At 37.8% G+C, this 17,165-nt stretch overlaps 1 protein-coding gene across 1 annotated transcript in view; it reads right to left on the bottom strand.

Moving 5' to 3' along the window:
• Nucleotides 1-17,165, bottom strand: part of slc22a31 (solute carrier family 22 member 31) — a 49,752-nt gene that overhangs the window by 11,831 nt on the left and 20,756 nt on the right. Inside the window, exons 4-7 of the mRNA XM_073070222.1 lie at nt 16,852-17,020; nt 10,809-10,954; nt 9,370-9,478; nt 7,105-7,319 (exon numbers count right to left, since the gene is read on the bottom strand). Of these exons, the coding sequence (XP_072926323.1) occupies nt 7,105-7,319; nt 9,370-9,478; nt 10,809-10,954; nt 16,852-17,020 (639 nt within the window). The remainder of the gene's footprint in view (nt 1-7,104; nt 7,320-9,369; nt 9,479-10,808; nt 10,955-16,851; nt 17,021-17,165) is intronic.

Genomic DNA, 17,165 nt, shown 5'->3' with positions numbered 1-17,165 from the left:
AGTAAAATACATGCACAGAAACTTACAATAAATTAACACCAACTATCCTCCCCCAGCTGATGAATTTGTTACCCAATTTGAATAAAATCTAGAAAAGAAAAAAAGTTGCTGGAGGAACTTAGTGGATTATTTGTGGAGGAAAATGGACTGTTAGCATCTTGATTGGAAGTAGACCTTTCAATTGAACTTAAGAGTCTGGCAGCTCATTTTTTTTTTTACTTCAGATTCCAGCATCTGCAGTCTGAACACAGCTACAAAAATTATTGAGTGGAAGACTTAATATCCACCATTAAGTATAATCAAATTATGCTGCACGGCTTTATGGCTCTAATCAACATGAGGAATAAACCTACTCGGCTTCATCCTCAACAGTCTCTCTGTGGCAGACGTATTTGATCATGACAACAAAGTACCACCTTCTGACCTTCTACCATCATGTTGAATGGCAATAAAATTGTGTTTAAATGGTAAAGACTCATAGCAGATCTAACAGCTAAAAACTGGGCATATCTAAGATTTCAAATCACATATGCTACTGATAGCATTGTGGACCATCAGAAACATGATATGCAATTTGCAACCTTATCATCTTCAATCCATCTTTACAACCAGGCTAGGCAATTTATTCTGTTCTACAGAAAAGCATTCTGGGTGTACCTAAAGTGAGGTGAAACTCTAGCACAAGATGGATACAAATGTAGCAGACAACTAAGTGATCTCACAACCAAATGGATCAGATCAAAGGTCCTCAGCCCTACCTCATCTAGCCATAGACAGCAAAGAACAATTAAACAACAGAGGGCTGAGGCTCCAAAAAGCTCACATCTTCAGTGATGGCAGAACCCTTACAACATATAAAGCCAAAGCACATGCAACCATGTTTAGCCAAAAAGTGGATGATCCATCTTGGCTTCTTTCTGAGATCACTCTCATCTGAGATACCAATCTTCAACCAATTTGATACAGCAAAGCTAAGAGACCACACAAATTCCCAGCTACAGCATCAAAGATCCACATTTCAGAACTAGATAAGTGCCAAGCCAATCTGTTCCTAAAGTGATACAACCTGGGAGCTACCCAACAATACAGAATATGGTCCAGATTTGACCTGTTTACAAAAGGTAGGATTTTGTCAGCCCAAAATACTCAGTGGAAGTAGACACAACATGAAAGCAAGTAGCACTAACTCACCAAAGCCCAGCCATGGGTTTTACCAGGTGCATTCAGCTCTCAACTTTATAATATCGAAGGGCAAAAAAACGGATCGAAGAGTTGAAAACCAAAGCCAGGACAAAAGTGACTGTCCTTACATCAGGGCAAATCTGACCATGTACGGAATCAAGAAATCTCCAATAAAACTAAATTTAATAGGCATCAAGGGGAAAAATCATTCTAATCACAGAATACCTCATAAAAAGGAAAAAAATGGTTGTGGTTGATAGTGGTCAACCATCCAAGTTCCAAAACATTACTGCAGGACAGTGTCCCAAACCTATGCACCTTTATCTGCCCCCATCAAAATGATAGAATGGAAATAGTTTTGTAATGACTGTGCAGTGCTCCATTTCATTTGTAAATCCTCAGCAAATGCAGCAAGGTCTAGACAACGGCTGAGCAGACATAGGCTTATAGGTGGTGCATAAATTACACACTTCAATGCCAAGCAATGACCATCTCTAATTTCAGCATCCACCATCTACCCTTGACAGTAACTGGATTTAACACTGGCAAGACCACAAGAACATCAGTTGATCAAGAGGTCAAATGGGGTAGAACTAATCATTGTAAGGTCAAAGATTGATTGCTGCATGATGATCAACACCATAAACCCTTTCCATCATTGAAAAGACACAAGTCAATGATGTCCTGATTTACATCTTTTCAATGATGAAAAGGCTTTATGGTGTTGATCATTGCGCAGCAACAAGGAATACTCCACATTTCCCTAGGTGAGTGCAGATCCAAGAACCTTAACATCATCCACCACCCGACACATCTATCCTGACTGGTATCAGCAAAGTGTTGTGCAGTATCTATAAAATAAACTGCAGCTACTCACAAAGGCTATTTCATCAGTATCCCAATTGTAAACTGTACCCTTGTCTAGACAGTACATATATGGGCAGTCCATCATCTTCAAGTCCTGCCAAGTCACATGCCACCATAACTTAAAAAGATACTGCTGTACTTTTATCATCACACGTGCTCCAAGATCCTGGAACTCCCTACCCAACAACATTCCTCCTTTCACAAGACAGGTAACAGGAGTTCAAGTAATGACTCTTCATCACCTTCAATTGCCCCTATTCCTGAAAAGTTACCAACAGAAAAACTTACTGAGCACCAATAATAACTGCATCTCCAATCCTGAGCTGCAAAAATGTTAGCTTTAGTGAAAAGACTAAGCATGATTTTGTTCAATCTTAAATCTGGGCATTAAATCTAAATAGAATAAATTACAAAGGCATGAGGGTTGAATATGCAATAGTTACAATAAATAATGGATAATATTAAAAAGTTATCACATGATTTATATGGCGGCTATTGAGAAAAAAATTAAACTGGTATAAGATCGAAGGAGAAGACTTATAGCATTCCCCCCCCCCCAAAAAAAAAGTAGTAAGCCAGAAAATTTCATATTTCTGCAAAGGAGGGCCAAGGAAGGGGAAAGAAGAATACAACTGCAGACAAAAATCCAAAAAAAACCAAGAACTTCTCCAGATAAATGTTTATAAAAAATAAACAGAAGCTAACACAACTCAGCTACATATTGAGATAAGGACTTGTATTCGGCAAATACCAGAAAAAATAAATAAATATTTCATATCTGATTCCACAGATTAAGATAGTGGAAATCCTGTGATCTAGAGTAAATGACCACAAAGAAATTATTAATTAAAATCTGATCATGGAGAACTGAATGGCACCTAAAAATGATACATCCCTAGTACATAACAACTTGCATCCTAGGATTTAAGGTGATTATCATGGATATTTCTAAATATTACCCACAAATTGCAATAGTAAATTGCAATCTTAGTTGTTTGAGAGGGAAATAGAAACTGGGGAGATGTAGATTAGTTTAACTTCAATAGTAGGGAAAATACTGAAATGTAATGTTAAGGAATTGATAGCTGGGCACTTAAGCAGAATCAACAGGAATTATGAAAGGGATATCATGTTTGATAAATCATAAGACATAGGAGCAGAACTAGCCCATTTGGCCCCATAAAGCCTATTCCTTCATTCCATTATGGCTGAATTATAATCCCTTTCAACCCCATTCTCTTGACTTTTCCCCAGAACCTTTGACACCCAGACTAACCAAAAACCTATCAACTTCTGTTTTAAATATATCCAATGATTTGGCCTCCACAGCCAGCAGTGACAATGAATTCCACAAATTCACTACCCGGTCTAAAGAAATTCCTTCTGATCTGTGTTCTAAAGTGACGTCTTTCTATTCTGAGGAAGTGCCCATGGGTCAGAGACTCGGGTACTTTAAGAAACATCCACTCTATCTAGGCCTTCCAAAACTTGATAGGTTGCAATGAGATCACCCCTCACTCTTTTAAACTCCAGTGAATACAGGCCAAAAGCCATCAAATGCTCTTCATGTTAACCCTTCCATTCTCAGAACCATTCTTGTGAACATCTCCAATGTCACCATACCTTTTCTTAGATAAGGGGCCCAAAGCTGCTCACAATACTTCAAGTACAGTCTGATAAATACCTTATAAACCCCCAGCACTACATCCTTGCTTCTGTATTGTATTCCTCTTAAAATGAATGCTAACATTGCACGTGCCTTCCTTACCATCTCCAAGTTAACATTGAGGACTCCCAACTCCCTTTGCACCCCTGATTTCTGAATTTTCCCCGTTTAGAATAGACTATGTCCTTACTCCTTCTACCAAAGTGCATGACCATACACTTCCCTACACTATATTGCATCTGCCATTTCTTTGCCCATTCTCAAAATCTAAGTCCTTATGCAGACTGCCTGCTTCTTCAACATTACATACCCCTCCACCTATCTTCGTATCGTCTGCAAATCTGGCCACAAAACCATCAATTCTGTAATCTAGTTTATTGACATGTAACATGAAAAGCAGTCCCAACACCAACCCTTGTGAAGCACCACTAGTCACCAGCTTTGAACTAGTAAAGACCCCTTTTATTCCCACTCTTTGCCTCTTGCCAGTCTGCCAATCTTCTATCCATGCTAGTATCTTGCGTGTAATACCACGGGTTCTTACCTTGTTAAGCAGCCTCATATGTGGTATCTTATCAAAGGCCCTCTGAAAATCCAAGTAAACAACATCCACTGACTCTCTTTTGTCTACCTTGCTTGTTATTTCCTCAAAGAATTCCAACAGATTTGTCAGGCAAGATTTCCCCTTAAGGAAACCATACTGACTTTGACCTATTTTATCATGTTGCTCCAAGTACCCCGAAGCCTCACCCTTAATAATGGACTCCAAACAACTTCCCAGCCACTGAACTAACTGGCTTGTAATTTCCTTTCCTCTGCCTCTCTCCCTTCTTAAAGAGTGGAATGACATTTTCAATTTTCCAGTCCTCCAGAGCCAGTGGAGAATCTGGTGATTCTTGTAAGTTTATCACAATCACTTGAGCTACTGCTTTCAGAACCCTGGGCTGTCATCCATCTGCTCCATGTGACTTAACTATGTTTGGACCTTTCAGATTCTCCTTAGTAAAAGCAACTACACTTCTGCTCCCTACACACTCAAATTTCTGACATGCTGCTAGTATTTTCTACAGTGAAGACTGATAAAGTACTTAAGTTCGTCCATTTCTTTGTCTCCTATTACTACCACTCCAGCATCATTTTTCAGCAGTCCAATATCCACTCTTGCCTCTCATTTACTCTTTATATACTGTATCTGAAAAACTTCTTGTATCCTCTTATATTACTGGCGTGGTTCACTTCATATTTCATCTATTCTCTCCTTAAGGCTTTTTCAGTTCCCTTCTGTTAGTTTTTAAGAAGCTTCCACTCCTCTAACTTCCCATTAATTTACACTATATTATATACTATCTCTTGCTTGTATGCTCTCTTTGACTTCTCTTGTCAGCCATAGTTAGCTCATCCTCCCTTTAAAATACTTCTTCATCTTTGGGATGTATCTATAATACATCTTCCAAATTGCTCCCAGAAACTCAGTGATGCCCACAACATCATACCTACCAATCTCTAACTGCGCTACAAGATCACGTACCTTATTCTGTATACTGCATGCATTCAAATATAATTTAATCTGATTTAACTTGTCAAGATACAATGCAGAATATGCCCTTTTGTCTCCTCAAGCCACACCACCGAGCAAGTCCATGCCTAGCCCTATCAGGGGACAATTTATAGCAACCAATTATCCTATCAATCAGTACATCTTTGGACTGTGGGAGGAAACCAAAGCACCTGGAGGAAACCCACGTGGTCGCAGGGGAGAATGTACGAACTTCTTACAGACAGCAGCAGGAATTGAACCCAGGTCCCTGGTACTGTAAAGCATTGTGCTAACCACTACAACTAACAGCTTCAGTCCTGTATCAATTGGAACTTCCAGGACTGTTACCAAAAGAGCGAGGCAAACTAGTTGATGTCACCGAATTGGACTTTTATGGAGTCTTTAATAATGTACTACAACAAGAGATTATTAAACAAAATATATAACTTTGAACAACCAGGCCATTTTGGAGTTAGAAGGATATGACCAGTGAGGTGATTAGAGTTCAGTTTTGAATGCCAGCTTTTCACAATCTACAGTATATCATTGACTTAAATGAGGGAATTCAGTGCATCATATTCAAGATTGATGATGATATGGGACATAGTGGCAGTGTGAAGTTTGAAGAGGATACAAAGGCTTTCACAGGATTTGGATAGGCTAAACAAATGGGTAAGGATATAGCAGATGGAACATAACATCAATAATTGTGGTATTCGATCTATTTTATTTAAAAAAAACAAAAATATATGAAATGACTGGAGACTGAAAAATGTTGGTAGATGGAATGATTTGAAAGTTAACATACAGATTTTAATAAGTTTATGCTTTTTTAAAATCTCATCTATTTAAGATTAAGGAACAATTAACATTTTTATACCATTATTTGACCTTCATAATGCAATTGTTTCAAATCTGTGTTAAAATCGTTATTTGTCCTTTAATTATCAATTTTACCTTCCTTGCAGGCAGGTCATATGGCCATAAGCAATATTCACCATATGCATTTTCCATCGACTACCACAGAACAGATTAAGAACAAATACCCTTGCCAATATTCCCTTACTGATGGACCTAAACTTTAGTAACCAATTGGTATCTATAAAGAGATCAATAATCTGTCATGCAATATATTTACCAAATGGAATACAAGACATGGTTGTGCCCACTTCAGAGACTGAATTAAGTTACCAATGGCCATGTAGGCAAAGACAATTTAATCAATAGAATCGAACATGGTTAACACTTAGAAAAGATATTTGTAGCACTGCAGAGTATGTCTTTAGTCCAATCTAAGCAACAACTTCTTTCACAACTATTTACTGACAGCAGCTTTGACATAAATCAAGAATCATTTTCAAGCTTTTCGATTCAGATCATTTTCAAAAATGTTTACTTTTTCTCTATGATTTAAAATAGTTCATGTTTAGCAGCATTGATGAAAATTATCAGTGCATTTTCAGTGGAATCTTACTGCTATTCCAAAGTCATCTTTCACTGTCAAACAGTTAATTCATTTGCCACTCCAAACTGAGCAGTCAGTTGAGAATCAAACATATTTGTAGGTCCAGTCACGTTTCCATATAGGTTAAGAATGGCTGACTTCTCTCCCTTAAGGATATTAGTAAACCTAATTTTAAATGACATTCCAACACCTTCTGTCCATTTCATTTTCCCAACTGCCGCAGTGGAAATCAAACTTGTATTTCTAGATCAGTGGTCCAGAACCCTGCTTGCTAGTTCAGAAACTAAATTACTGTGCTTCCATACTTCATTCTTTGGCAATGAATCATTAGCTCAGTAATGACAGTACTTCTCCCCCAGTGCAAAAGTAGAAACCATTCACACTTACATTGTACCAGAGCAAGTAACAATAGTGAAGACAGTCCAGTAAAGATAGTTGAGAAGAGTAAAATGCCCCGTCGGCCAAACTTGTTGACGGTGAAATATAAGAAAACGAGGGCCACTCCTTCAGTGCCAGCAATGACAAAATAGCTCAAGTAGAACCACGGGATATAATCAACAAGACTTTGGGAAAAACAATGCTGGATTCCACTGCCAATGAACCTAATTAAAAAGTAAATGCAAGAAGATAAACAAACAGATTAGACAATAAATAAGCATTTTCTTTGCATACACCAAATCAAAAATTTCATATAAATTGCCAAAAGCACACTTGTAGACCAAAATCAACAAGAAAGAGTGTACTCAATTATTTTAATTAATAAAAGGAAATTTAAAGAAAAGTTGGAAGTAAAACCTAGGTAATGAAGTGATTAAATGCATTTTTAAAACAGAAGTGTCATGACAGCTTTGTATTAATAGGTTACATGGCATCATCTACAGAGGACAGAAAGCAGTAAACCAGTTAATATTTTGTTAATTAATGAGATCTAACTGGGGGAACTTTGCAAACACCACTTTTGATCTCCACATTAAAATGTCAATCTTCACTATTTTGAGTGTTACAAACCAAGGAAAAATTCAAGAGACCATAGTATGATGAATGGGAGCAAAGAGATACAGTATATGGCATGGGCATTTCAACAGACGAGAATTTATATATAATGCAACTTTGGAAGTGTCCATTTGGCTAGAAAGCTACAAGATTGCTAAAACTGCAAATATCTGCAAATTGACTCAGCTCCTTTTTTTAGGTTAATGATTATTTACTTGGTTTCAGCTATCAATAATCTGAAATTCTAAAATTTGTCCATTTTCTTAACATTTCATGCTGCAGTATTTAAAACTATTTATTTTAAATTATTTATTTTCACTACTTTTCCTCTGATCATTTGCATCCATCTTTAACTGTCAAAGCTATCAAGAAATTTAAAACACTAATAGCAGAGAATTGGGGGGGCGGGGGGAAGCTTTCGCTATACTCCTTACACCATTCACAGAAAGTGGTCATTTAACAATTAGAACAAAAAAATAGTAAAAGAGGAATAGAGAATACGGAAACATGAGGAAATCTGTAGATGCTGGAAATTCAAGCAACACACACAAAATGCTGGTGGAACGCAGCAGGCCAGGGAGCACCTATAGGAAGAAGTACAGTCGACATTTTGGGCCAAGATCCTTCGTCAGAAGAGATAGTAAGAGATTTGAAAGTGGGAGGGGGAGGGGGAGATCCGAAATGATAGAAGACAGGAGGGGGAGGGAGGAAGCTAAGATCTGGAAAGTTGATTGGCAAAAGGGGTACACAGCTGGAACAAGCAACACACACAATTACGGACAAGGGAAGTGAGAGTGAAATTGTTAACGTTGATAAGGAGCTAGAATCAACATAGGTACTATAGAACAATTTTTTTTGTATTGGTTTAAGTTGACATCAGCATTCGGTGGCAATCCCTCATAGCTTCAAGAATTGTAAATAACTTCATAAAAGTCACCATAAAAAGTTTGATAGAGTATTCAAAGATACCAGGATGCGTTTAGGTCACCTTTGCTACCTTCATGAATTTCCAAAGTTCAATGTAGTCCAATTCTCAATTGAAGAACAGCTGCTGACTGACGGCATAACAGTCATATCTTCCAATTCCAACCATCTTAGCTTAAGAGCAAAATTGCATTCCATTGGATGATGCATGTTCAATGGAAACTAAGCTAAGCTCAAACATATTGTGCTGTTTGGATACTATCATGGATTAGGTACAAGGGCTAAACGGCAAAGTCCTGCTTCTATTTCTTATGTCCTGAACACTTGGCAGACAAAAGCAAAATCATCCTCTTGTGTCACCAACCCTGAATTTTAACAAGCAGCTCCATCTGCACTCACAGTACTGTCTTATCTTGAATTAGAATTTTCACATTTCCACCTACTCTAGAATTTCTTTCCTAAAACTCAAGGGCAATTGTGTACTTCCAATTTTTTTTAAAAAGAGAGTAATATAGTTTTACAATTCATAATCTACCTATTTGGCCATTTATCCTTCTATTTGTTCCCCTGGCTTTTCATTAATTTGACTAAACTGCCTGGTGTTTTGACCTCCTTCTCAGTAATGAAAAGATGCTATATATATGAAACTGGAGTCTGATCAATTTGTACCCAAGATACTATGGTAAGCAATTTCTGGAAAAAAAATAGAAGACCTTACTGAATAACTTCACTTACGTGGTGAACCCTAATATAAAGATGTTCTTCCAAATAGTTCGTGCAGTGGTCAGATCACAGTATGTATATGAACGGACACGTGTAACCTCTTCAAACAGAGAGTCCATCTCTGGAGGAATTTTGGGATGAGGGAGGGAAGGCAAAGGTCTCAATCATATCAAGTATATTTAAGGGCATAATATATATGCTATAAATCGGTCAAGTTTTACAACGTTCTTCATAAAAAACTTCGAACAAAATTGTCAGCATACCAGATCATCAACTTATTTTCTTCCTCTAAAGATCTTACATTCTAGGCTTTGGATTTTGAATTTACGGCTGGAAGAATTGCACAGCAATTTATTTTTACCGAAGAACAGATCTTTAAAGAAAATGTGTTTTAATTGTTAGGAGTGGTACTGGTAGCTTTAAAATGATTGTAGAAATATTTTAAAAAATCATTTATGTTGAAGCTTGTGTCTAAAAGTTTCTATAATACCTTACAGACAGGAATTAATTTGAAATGCAGTTAACTAAGCTCAAGTGTTTCTATTCATTCCTTCTGCAATTATGCAGAAAGATCACTATATTTAAGTTATAAAATATCAAAATCAGAAACTGCATGTGACTCAACTGCCCGTGCCTATGATAGGCTTTCTTCTAAGACTGAATAGTGAATATGAGGGTGCATAATCAAATTAATTATGCTGAACATATCCACAAGAGATTGCATGGAAAAAGTTATGAGCATTTCAGGGGAGGAACAACTTTGATGTATTAGTTGAGTATTTCATTTTCAGCTTACCCTTAAATCTTTATCACAGATAAAGCAGACCTTTCAAAGAACTGAATAAAAGCATTGCATATGATCTCCTAAATTTAGGTGACTACATTTTCCCTTAGATAGTGCTTTAGGATTGACGACTTCCTTCCATTCTGGTTTGGGAAGCCAATGTGACAACCACAGATCAGGTGAAGGTGCATGACAATGCAGATGAAAGGGCAGTATGTGGGGTGGTGCTCACCTTCCACCATTTATGCAGAGCTTTAGTATCTTTCAACTACAGGCACTAAGGTTCTCCTTTGAAGTGTAATCAGCCAAACTCCAGAGTTTCAGCTCTGTTTTTGTGGAATGATCATTTTACTTGACCATGGTTTTCAAATTAAATCTTGAAAAACATATTACTCAATTATTAACTACAGTTGTCCTTGAAAGGGTAAGTGTGCAAATATGTCCATTAAAGGCATCAGTCCAGGATTGAATACTGGATGTGAGGATGGCAAGCAATTGGGTTGCTAAGTACACCGAGTTATGTACTAAACTTGTCCAAAAGAGGTTGTATGGGAAAAGTGACATGAATTCCAGCAAAGAAACAAACTTGATAGAGTAACTGACTTTTTGCTGACTGTCACTAAACACACAGATGAACTTAACAGCTATTCCCACATCAATTACATACCATTAAATACAGTGCATCGTGTGTATATTTCATCTTCCACATTGATACCATTACCAATCGCTATGCCTCGTAGTATTTGTTTACACTTCCCAATCCGTCCGGTTGCAAGAAGCCAACGTGGAGACTCTGGGAACATAGATGGAATGCTGAAAATTGATCAAAAAATTTCAAAGAAGTTAGTTTATTAAGAATGTTGCTTGCCCATTGGAGAAATGCTGAGAAAACAATAGTTCTTCCAAAAAAGAAACAATTATTGGGATAAATCTATTAAAATATCAGAATTTGAAATGAAATTATGCTAAGCTGTCACAAGTCTTCTTCCGGTTATTAGAAAAGGGCTTTCAATAGAAGATTTAGTATGATAATGCCTTCTCAGGTCTTTGAATAGATTAGCAAAGAGCAGGGATTCAAGTTGCCTTTTGAATCTTTGGGCTTTCAAGAAAGCACCAGCTGTCAGAAAAATGGCAAATTATATAATTAATGTATTAAATATTTCCATCAGCAATTTACATACAAGGCAACTAGTTGATAAAATCATTTTTATATAGAAGGTAACTTCAAATCATATAATGGTGGCTTCTGCCACCCAGAATTAGAATAAGTTGAAGTCCAAACTAAATTGTGTTTCCATGCATTTATACAAAAAGCTTCTTCAGACATATAAAGAGAAAAAGAGAGGTGAGAATGGATATCAGACTAATGGAAATTATGCTGAAGGGGTAGCTATGGGAGACAAAGAAAAGGCGGTGAACTTAAATATTTTGCATCAGTCTTCACTGTGGAAGGCAGCGGCAGTATGCTAGAGTGAGTGTAATTGCTATTACTAAGGAGAAGACGCTTGGAAAATGAAAGGTCTGAAGGTGGAGAGATCAGCTGGATCAAATGGGCTACATCCAAAGGTTCTGAAAGAGGTATCTCAAGAGATTGTTGAGGCATTAGACATGAACTTTCAGGAATCACTAGATTCTGAAATGGTTCAGGAGCATTGGAAAATTGCAAATTTTACTCCACTCTTTAACAAGAGGGAGGCAGTAAAAAGGAAATTATAAGCCAGTTAGCTTGACTTCAGTGGTTGGACAGATGCTTGAATCCATGATTAAGGATAAGGTTTCAGTATACTTGGAGGGTCATAATAAATAGTCCAAAGTCAGCATGGTTTCCTTAAAGGGACATCTTGCCTGACAAATCTGTTGGAATACTTTGAGGAAATAACAAGTATAGATAAAGGAGACTCAGTAGATTTTTTTTCTTGGATTTTCAGAAGGCCTTTGACAAGGCGCCACACAAGGCTGCTTAGAAAAATAAGACCCCATGGTATTACAGGAAAGATACTATCATGACTAGAAGATTGGATGACTGGCAGGAGGCAACGAATTGGAATAAAGGGGGGCTTTTCTTGTAGGCTGCTGATTTCTAGTGGTGTTCCGTAAGGTCGGTGTTGAGACCACTTCTTTTCCCATTATATGTTAATAATTTGGATGACAGAATTGATGGCTTTGTGGCCAAGTCTGTGGATGAGACAAAGATAAGAGAAGGGCAGGTCGTGTTGAGGAAGCAGGGATTCCGCAGAAGGACTTAGACAGATTGGAAGAATGGGTAAAGAAGTGGCAGATGGAATATAGTGGAGGGTATTCACTTTGGCAGTAGGAATAAAGACCTTTCTGACTTGTGCAGCAGCACTATATACACCAAGTCCAGCTCCATTAACAAGCAACTCACTGATGTGGTAGACCTGCAGTATCTTTAAGTTCTTAATGCCCAGCGGGCTCTTGTGATTGTAAAAAGAAATACATTTTAAAAGGACAATAACACCTTTGGTTCACCCGATAGAAGCCACTGCGATCGAATGTGCTGCCATCTTACCGGATGATTCTGGGAGCAAAGGGATTAACATATGGCATCTTTGGGCCTGTACTCACTGGAATTTAGAAGAATGTGCGAGGATCTCATTGAAACTTACCACATGTTGAAAGGACTAGATAGAGTGGATGTGGAGAGGATGTTGAGGGGTGACCTTTTAGAACAGTGGTAAGGATAATTTTTTGAATCTGTGAATCTGTGGAATGCTCTGCCACAGACTGTGTTGAAGGCCAAGTCAGTGGGTATATTTAAGGTGGAAGTTGATCGTTTCCTGATTGGTCAGGACATCAAAGGATATGGTGAGAAGGCAGGTGTATGGGGTTGAGTGTGATCAGGGATCAGCCATGATGGAATTGTGGAGCAGACTCAATGGGCTGAATGGCCTAATTCTGCTCCTATGTCTTACGGTCTTACGTACACAGTAAATGCAAAGTATTAGAACTTAAAGAAATAGAGTATCTTGATCATCATCTTATCTGAGATCCTAAACAAATTGTTAGTCACACCCTCTCATGTCAAAAATATATAAAAGTAGAGTTTTAATTGTAGAACATTTTAAGAAATACTCCCACTGTGCATGGGCTAACAAGTTATTAGCCCAACCTTTTCCATACATTATCAAAAAATGTAATTACAACGCTAAAAGTAAAACAATCCACTCTTATTTCTGAAACAGTGATTGTAGAATTAATCATTGCTTTCTTTAGTAAGTAGACAAAATGGTTTAGTGTGCAGTTTCAAAATAATCAAATATGATTGAAATTGCCAAAGGGCTTGTCATAATCTTCCAATCTCCCTGGAAACAGAGAGTTGCTGGAGAATGGGAAATGGCAAGTACAACATTCTGTTCCATTGTTTGACAAACCTTTGCCAAACAATGGAACGTCAGACAGCTTAAATTATGAGGAAATACTTAAATCATGGTTAAAAATAAAAATTTTGATTAACTCTGAGCTGATAAGGGAAACCCAGTAGGGATTTGTTAAAGGAAAATTGTATTTGACTAACTGGCTGAATTTTAGATGAGAATGTTATTGAAAGAATTGCCACCCACATGGATTTCAGAGTTTTTTTTGTAAAGTATCACACTATAGTCAAATCAAACAAATGGAAGTGAACAGTCAAAACGGGACGGACATGAAACTGGCATAAAGGCAGATGTCAAAGAGCACTGGTAGACACCCATTTTCAGACTGGATGGCGTTTAGAGGTGTAGCCTGAGATCAATGTTTGGTTATTCCTTTTTAAAATATGCACTTGAATAAGCATTTTCAATTTTGTAGATGAAAGAGCTTATAGATGTGAAAAACTATGAAGAGGATACACTATAAAACAGATATTCTGATAAAATTGTTAAACAAGTAGGATATATAATCTAACAGTCAAGTAAAGTAAAATAATCTGGAAAAATGTGAGGCAAAGAACCAACTATTCGTCTCTTAGCTGGTAATCAATTCGTTCAATATTAATGCAATACCAATTGCTTCCTCTGCAGAGGAATCTCTGCTGATCCCTCACACCAGCACAAATGCAAGTCTATGCATCAACTGTACTTACAGCAAAAAAAAATGGCTCATCTGTTTGCTCAATGCTGCCTTAGCTAATTGTTGGAATTTCAGACAATTGATTTCCAGCCATCCACATAAACAATAGCAGTGCTTGTATACTTCAAAGCCTTTTTTAAAAAATCAGGAATTTCAAAGTTGTGTAAATTAAGTTCATCTAACTGCCTAAACCTAGACAGCACATGTAGCCAGTTCAAGTAATCATACTTCAAACATATGCAGGCCCTACAGAAAGCAGAAATGAGCTTTTGGATGAGGTGTGAGGAAAAAACAATTTCAGCTATAAAGATCGAAAATCCTGACTTGGTTAGATATGGTAAAGAAAGAGAAGCTATTCCAGTGAGCCGACCAAGGTAACATGGCTGAACGATTGGTGTCCTGTGGCTCTCACCTCAATAATAAGCAAATGCTTTGAGAGGCTGTTCAATGACCACATCTGCAGCATGCTACCACCCACACTGGACCCCCTACAATCCGCCACAACCGATCGACAGACAATGCAATAGCTACTGTTCTACATATCGTTCTTACACATCTGGTTAAGAAGGATGCTTATGTGAGAATGTGAGACTACAGTTCAGCATTCAACACCATAATTCCATCCAGGCTTAACAGGAAGCTTAGAGACCTTGGCCTTGACCCTGCATTGTGCGCTAGACTTCCTGTCAGATCGCCGGCAGGTGGTAAGAGTGGGCTCCCACACCACCCCCCTCTGACTCTCAACACAGATGCCCCTCAGGGCAGTGTACTAAGCCCCCTTCTTTACTTCCTCTATACCCACCTACAGCTCTAATCTGTTAATTAAACTTGCCGATGACACTACATTGATTGGCCTAATCTCAAACAATAACAAGATGGCCTACAGGGAAGAAATCATCTCTCTGACACAGTGGTGTCAGGAAAACAACCTCTCTCTCATTGTCGCCAAAACAAAGGAGCTGGTTGTGGATTACAGCAGAAATTGAGACAGGTTAACCCTTATTTACATCAATGGTTCTGGGGCTGAGAGTAAACAGCTTTAAGTTCCTTGGCATCCACATCACCAAGGATCTCATATGGTCCGTACACACCAGCTGTGTGGTGAAAAAGGCTCAACCGTGCCTCTTTCACCTCAGACAGTTGAGGAAGCTTCATATGGGCCGCCAAATCCTAAGATCTTTCTACAGGGGAACAATTGGGAACATCCTGACTGGCTGCGTCACTGCCTGGCATGGGAACTGTACCTCCCTCAATCGCAGGATTCTGCAGAGAGTGGTGCAGACAGCCCAGCACATCTACAGTTGCGAACATCCTATGACTCAGGACATTTACAAAGACATGTGAAAAATGGGCCTGAAGGATCATTGGGGACTTGAGTCACCCCAACCACAATCTATTCCAGCTGCTACCATCCAGGAAATGGTACCACAGCATAAAAGCCAGGAGCTACAGCCTCCAGGACAGTTTCTTCCACCAGGCCATCAGACTGATTAACTCATGCTGATTTCAGTGTTTTTCTATGTTATGTTGACTGTTCTATTTATTATAAATTATTATGATTGTACATTGCACATTTAGACGGAGACATAACGTAAAGATTTTTACTCCTCATGTACGTGAAAGATGTAAGAAATAAAGTCAATTCAATTCAGATGGATCAAAGGATGGGGTATTCATTTTAAGTGTTGGTAGCTAGATACAAAAGGGATGTGAAAATTTTTAAAAAAGTAATGATCTGTAATTTGCTACCTGTAAAGAGAAAACAATCAATCTATGCTCTTTTAAAAAGAAATTGGATGGATGCTCAAGACAGAATACATCACAGAGCTACACTGAAAGGATTGTTTTATTGGAGCTATATATTCAAATAGCTTCCTTCTGTGCTATAATAATAACAGCATGGTTAAATTAAGTCACCCATTTTTCCTTTCAGATTCTCAATTTTTTTCTGTTGATTCAGCTATTAATTGCTTCATTTTCTCTTGGAATCTGTCCTACTGATAATATTATTAAAGCAGAGATTTTATGCTACATTTATGCAGCACCCATTCTTAAGGCCCTCCAGCACCCAGGGCATGCTTTTTCTCACTGTTACCATCAGGTAGGAGGTACAGAAGCCTGAAGGCACACAACTCAGCGATTCAGGAACAGCTTCTTCCCCTCTGCCATCCAATTCCTAAATGAGCATCGAAGCTTTGGACACTACCTCACTTTTTAAAAAAATATACAGTATTTCTGTTTTTTGCACATTTTTAAAATATCTATTTGTGATATGTAATTGATTTACTTGTTTATTTATTATGCTTTATTTTATTTATTATTTTTTCTCTCTCTCTCTGCTAGAATATGTATTGCATTGAATTGCTAAGTTAACAAATTTCACGTCACATGGCAGTGATAATAAAACTGATTCTGATTTTAACACAAAAAGTTATGTAGTATGATCTGAACAAAAGGTTTTAAAATCATTTCATGTTTCCATAAAAAAGTACATAATATTTCAGAAAATTAACAAGTTACTAAATTTGCATCAATCTCATTTTCACGTAAATGAACATTTGACATCGATACAAAGATTTTACATTGGTAGGTTTGTGCAAGAAAAATGAGACGGTGAACTTACTGTTAAAAATACTTACCACCAATACAGAAGTAGAATTAGGAAAGGAGCAGTGACAACACCCTGCAAAATTCTCCAGTTTTTGCACAGTTCAGCTAAACCTGGAAGTAACACTTCCCCAGCCACTCCGCAGAATGAAGCAACAATCATGATGACCAGTCGGTGTGCTGGATCACACATTTCCAACCCTAGAACAAAATAGTGGCAATGAGAGAGAAGAGAAAAATTAACTAGAAATAAGATGATTGTATACAGGCAGTCCCCGGGTTACGTACGAGTTCCGTTCCTGAGTCCATTTTTAAGTTGGATTTGTATGCAAGTCGGAACAAGAAC

Source organism: Hemitrygon akajei, chromosome 17 (genome assembly GCF_048418815.1).
Source record: "Hemitrygon akajei chromosome 17, sHemAka1.3, whole genome shotgun sequence".
NCBI classification, from domain to species: Eukaryota; Metazoa; Chordata; class Chondrichthyes; order Myliobatiformes; family Dasyatidae; genus Hemitrygon; species Hemitrygon akajei.
Note: the sequence above shows the minus strand (reverse complement) of the source record. Positions and strands in the feature narration are given on the sequence as shown.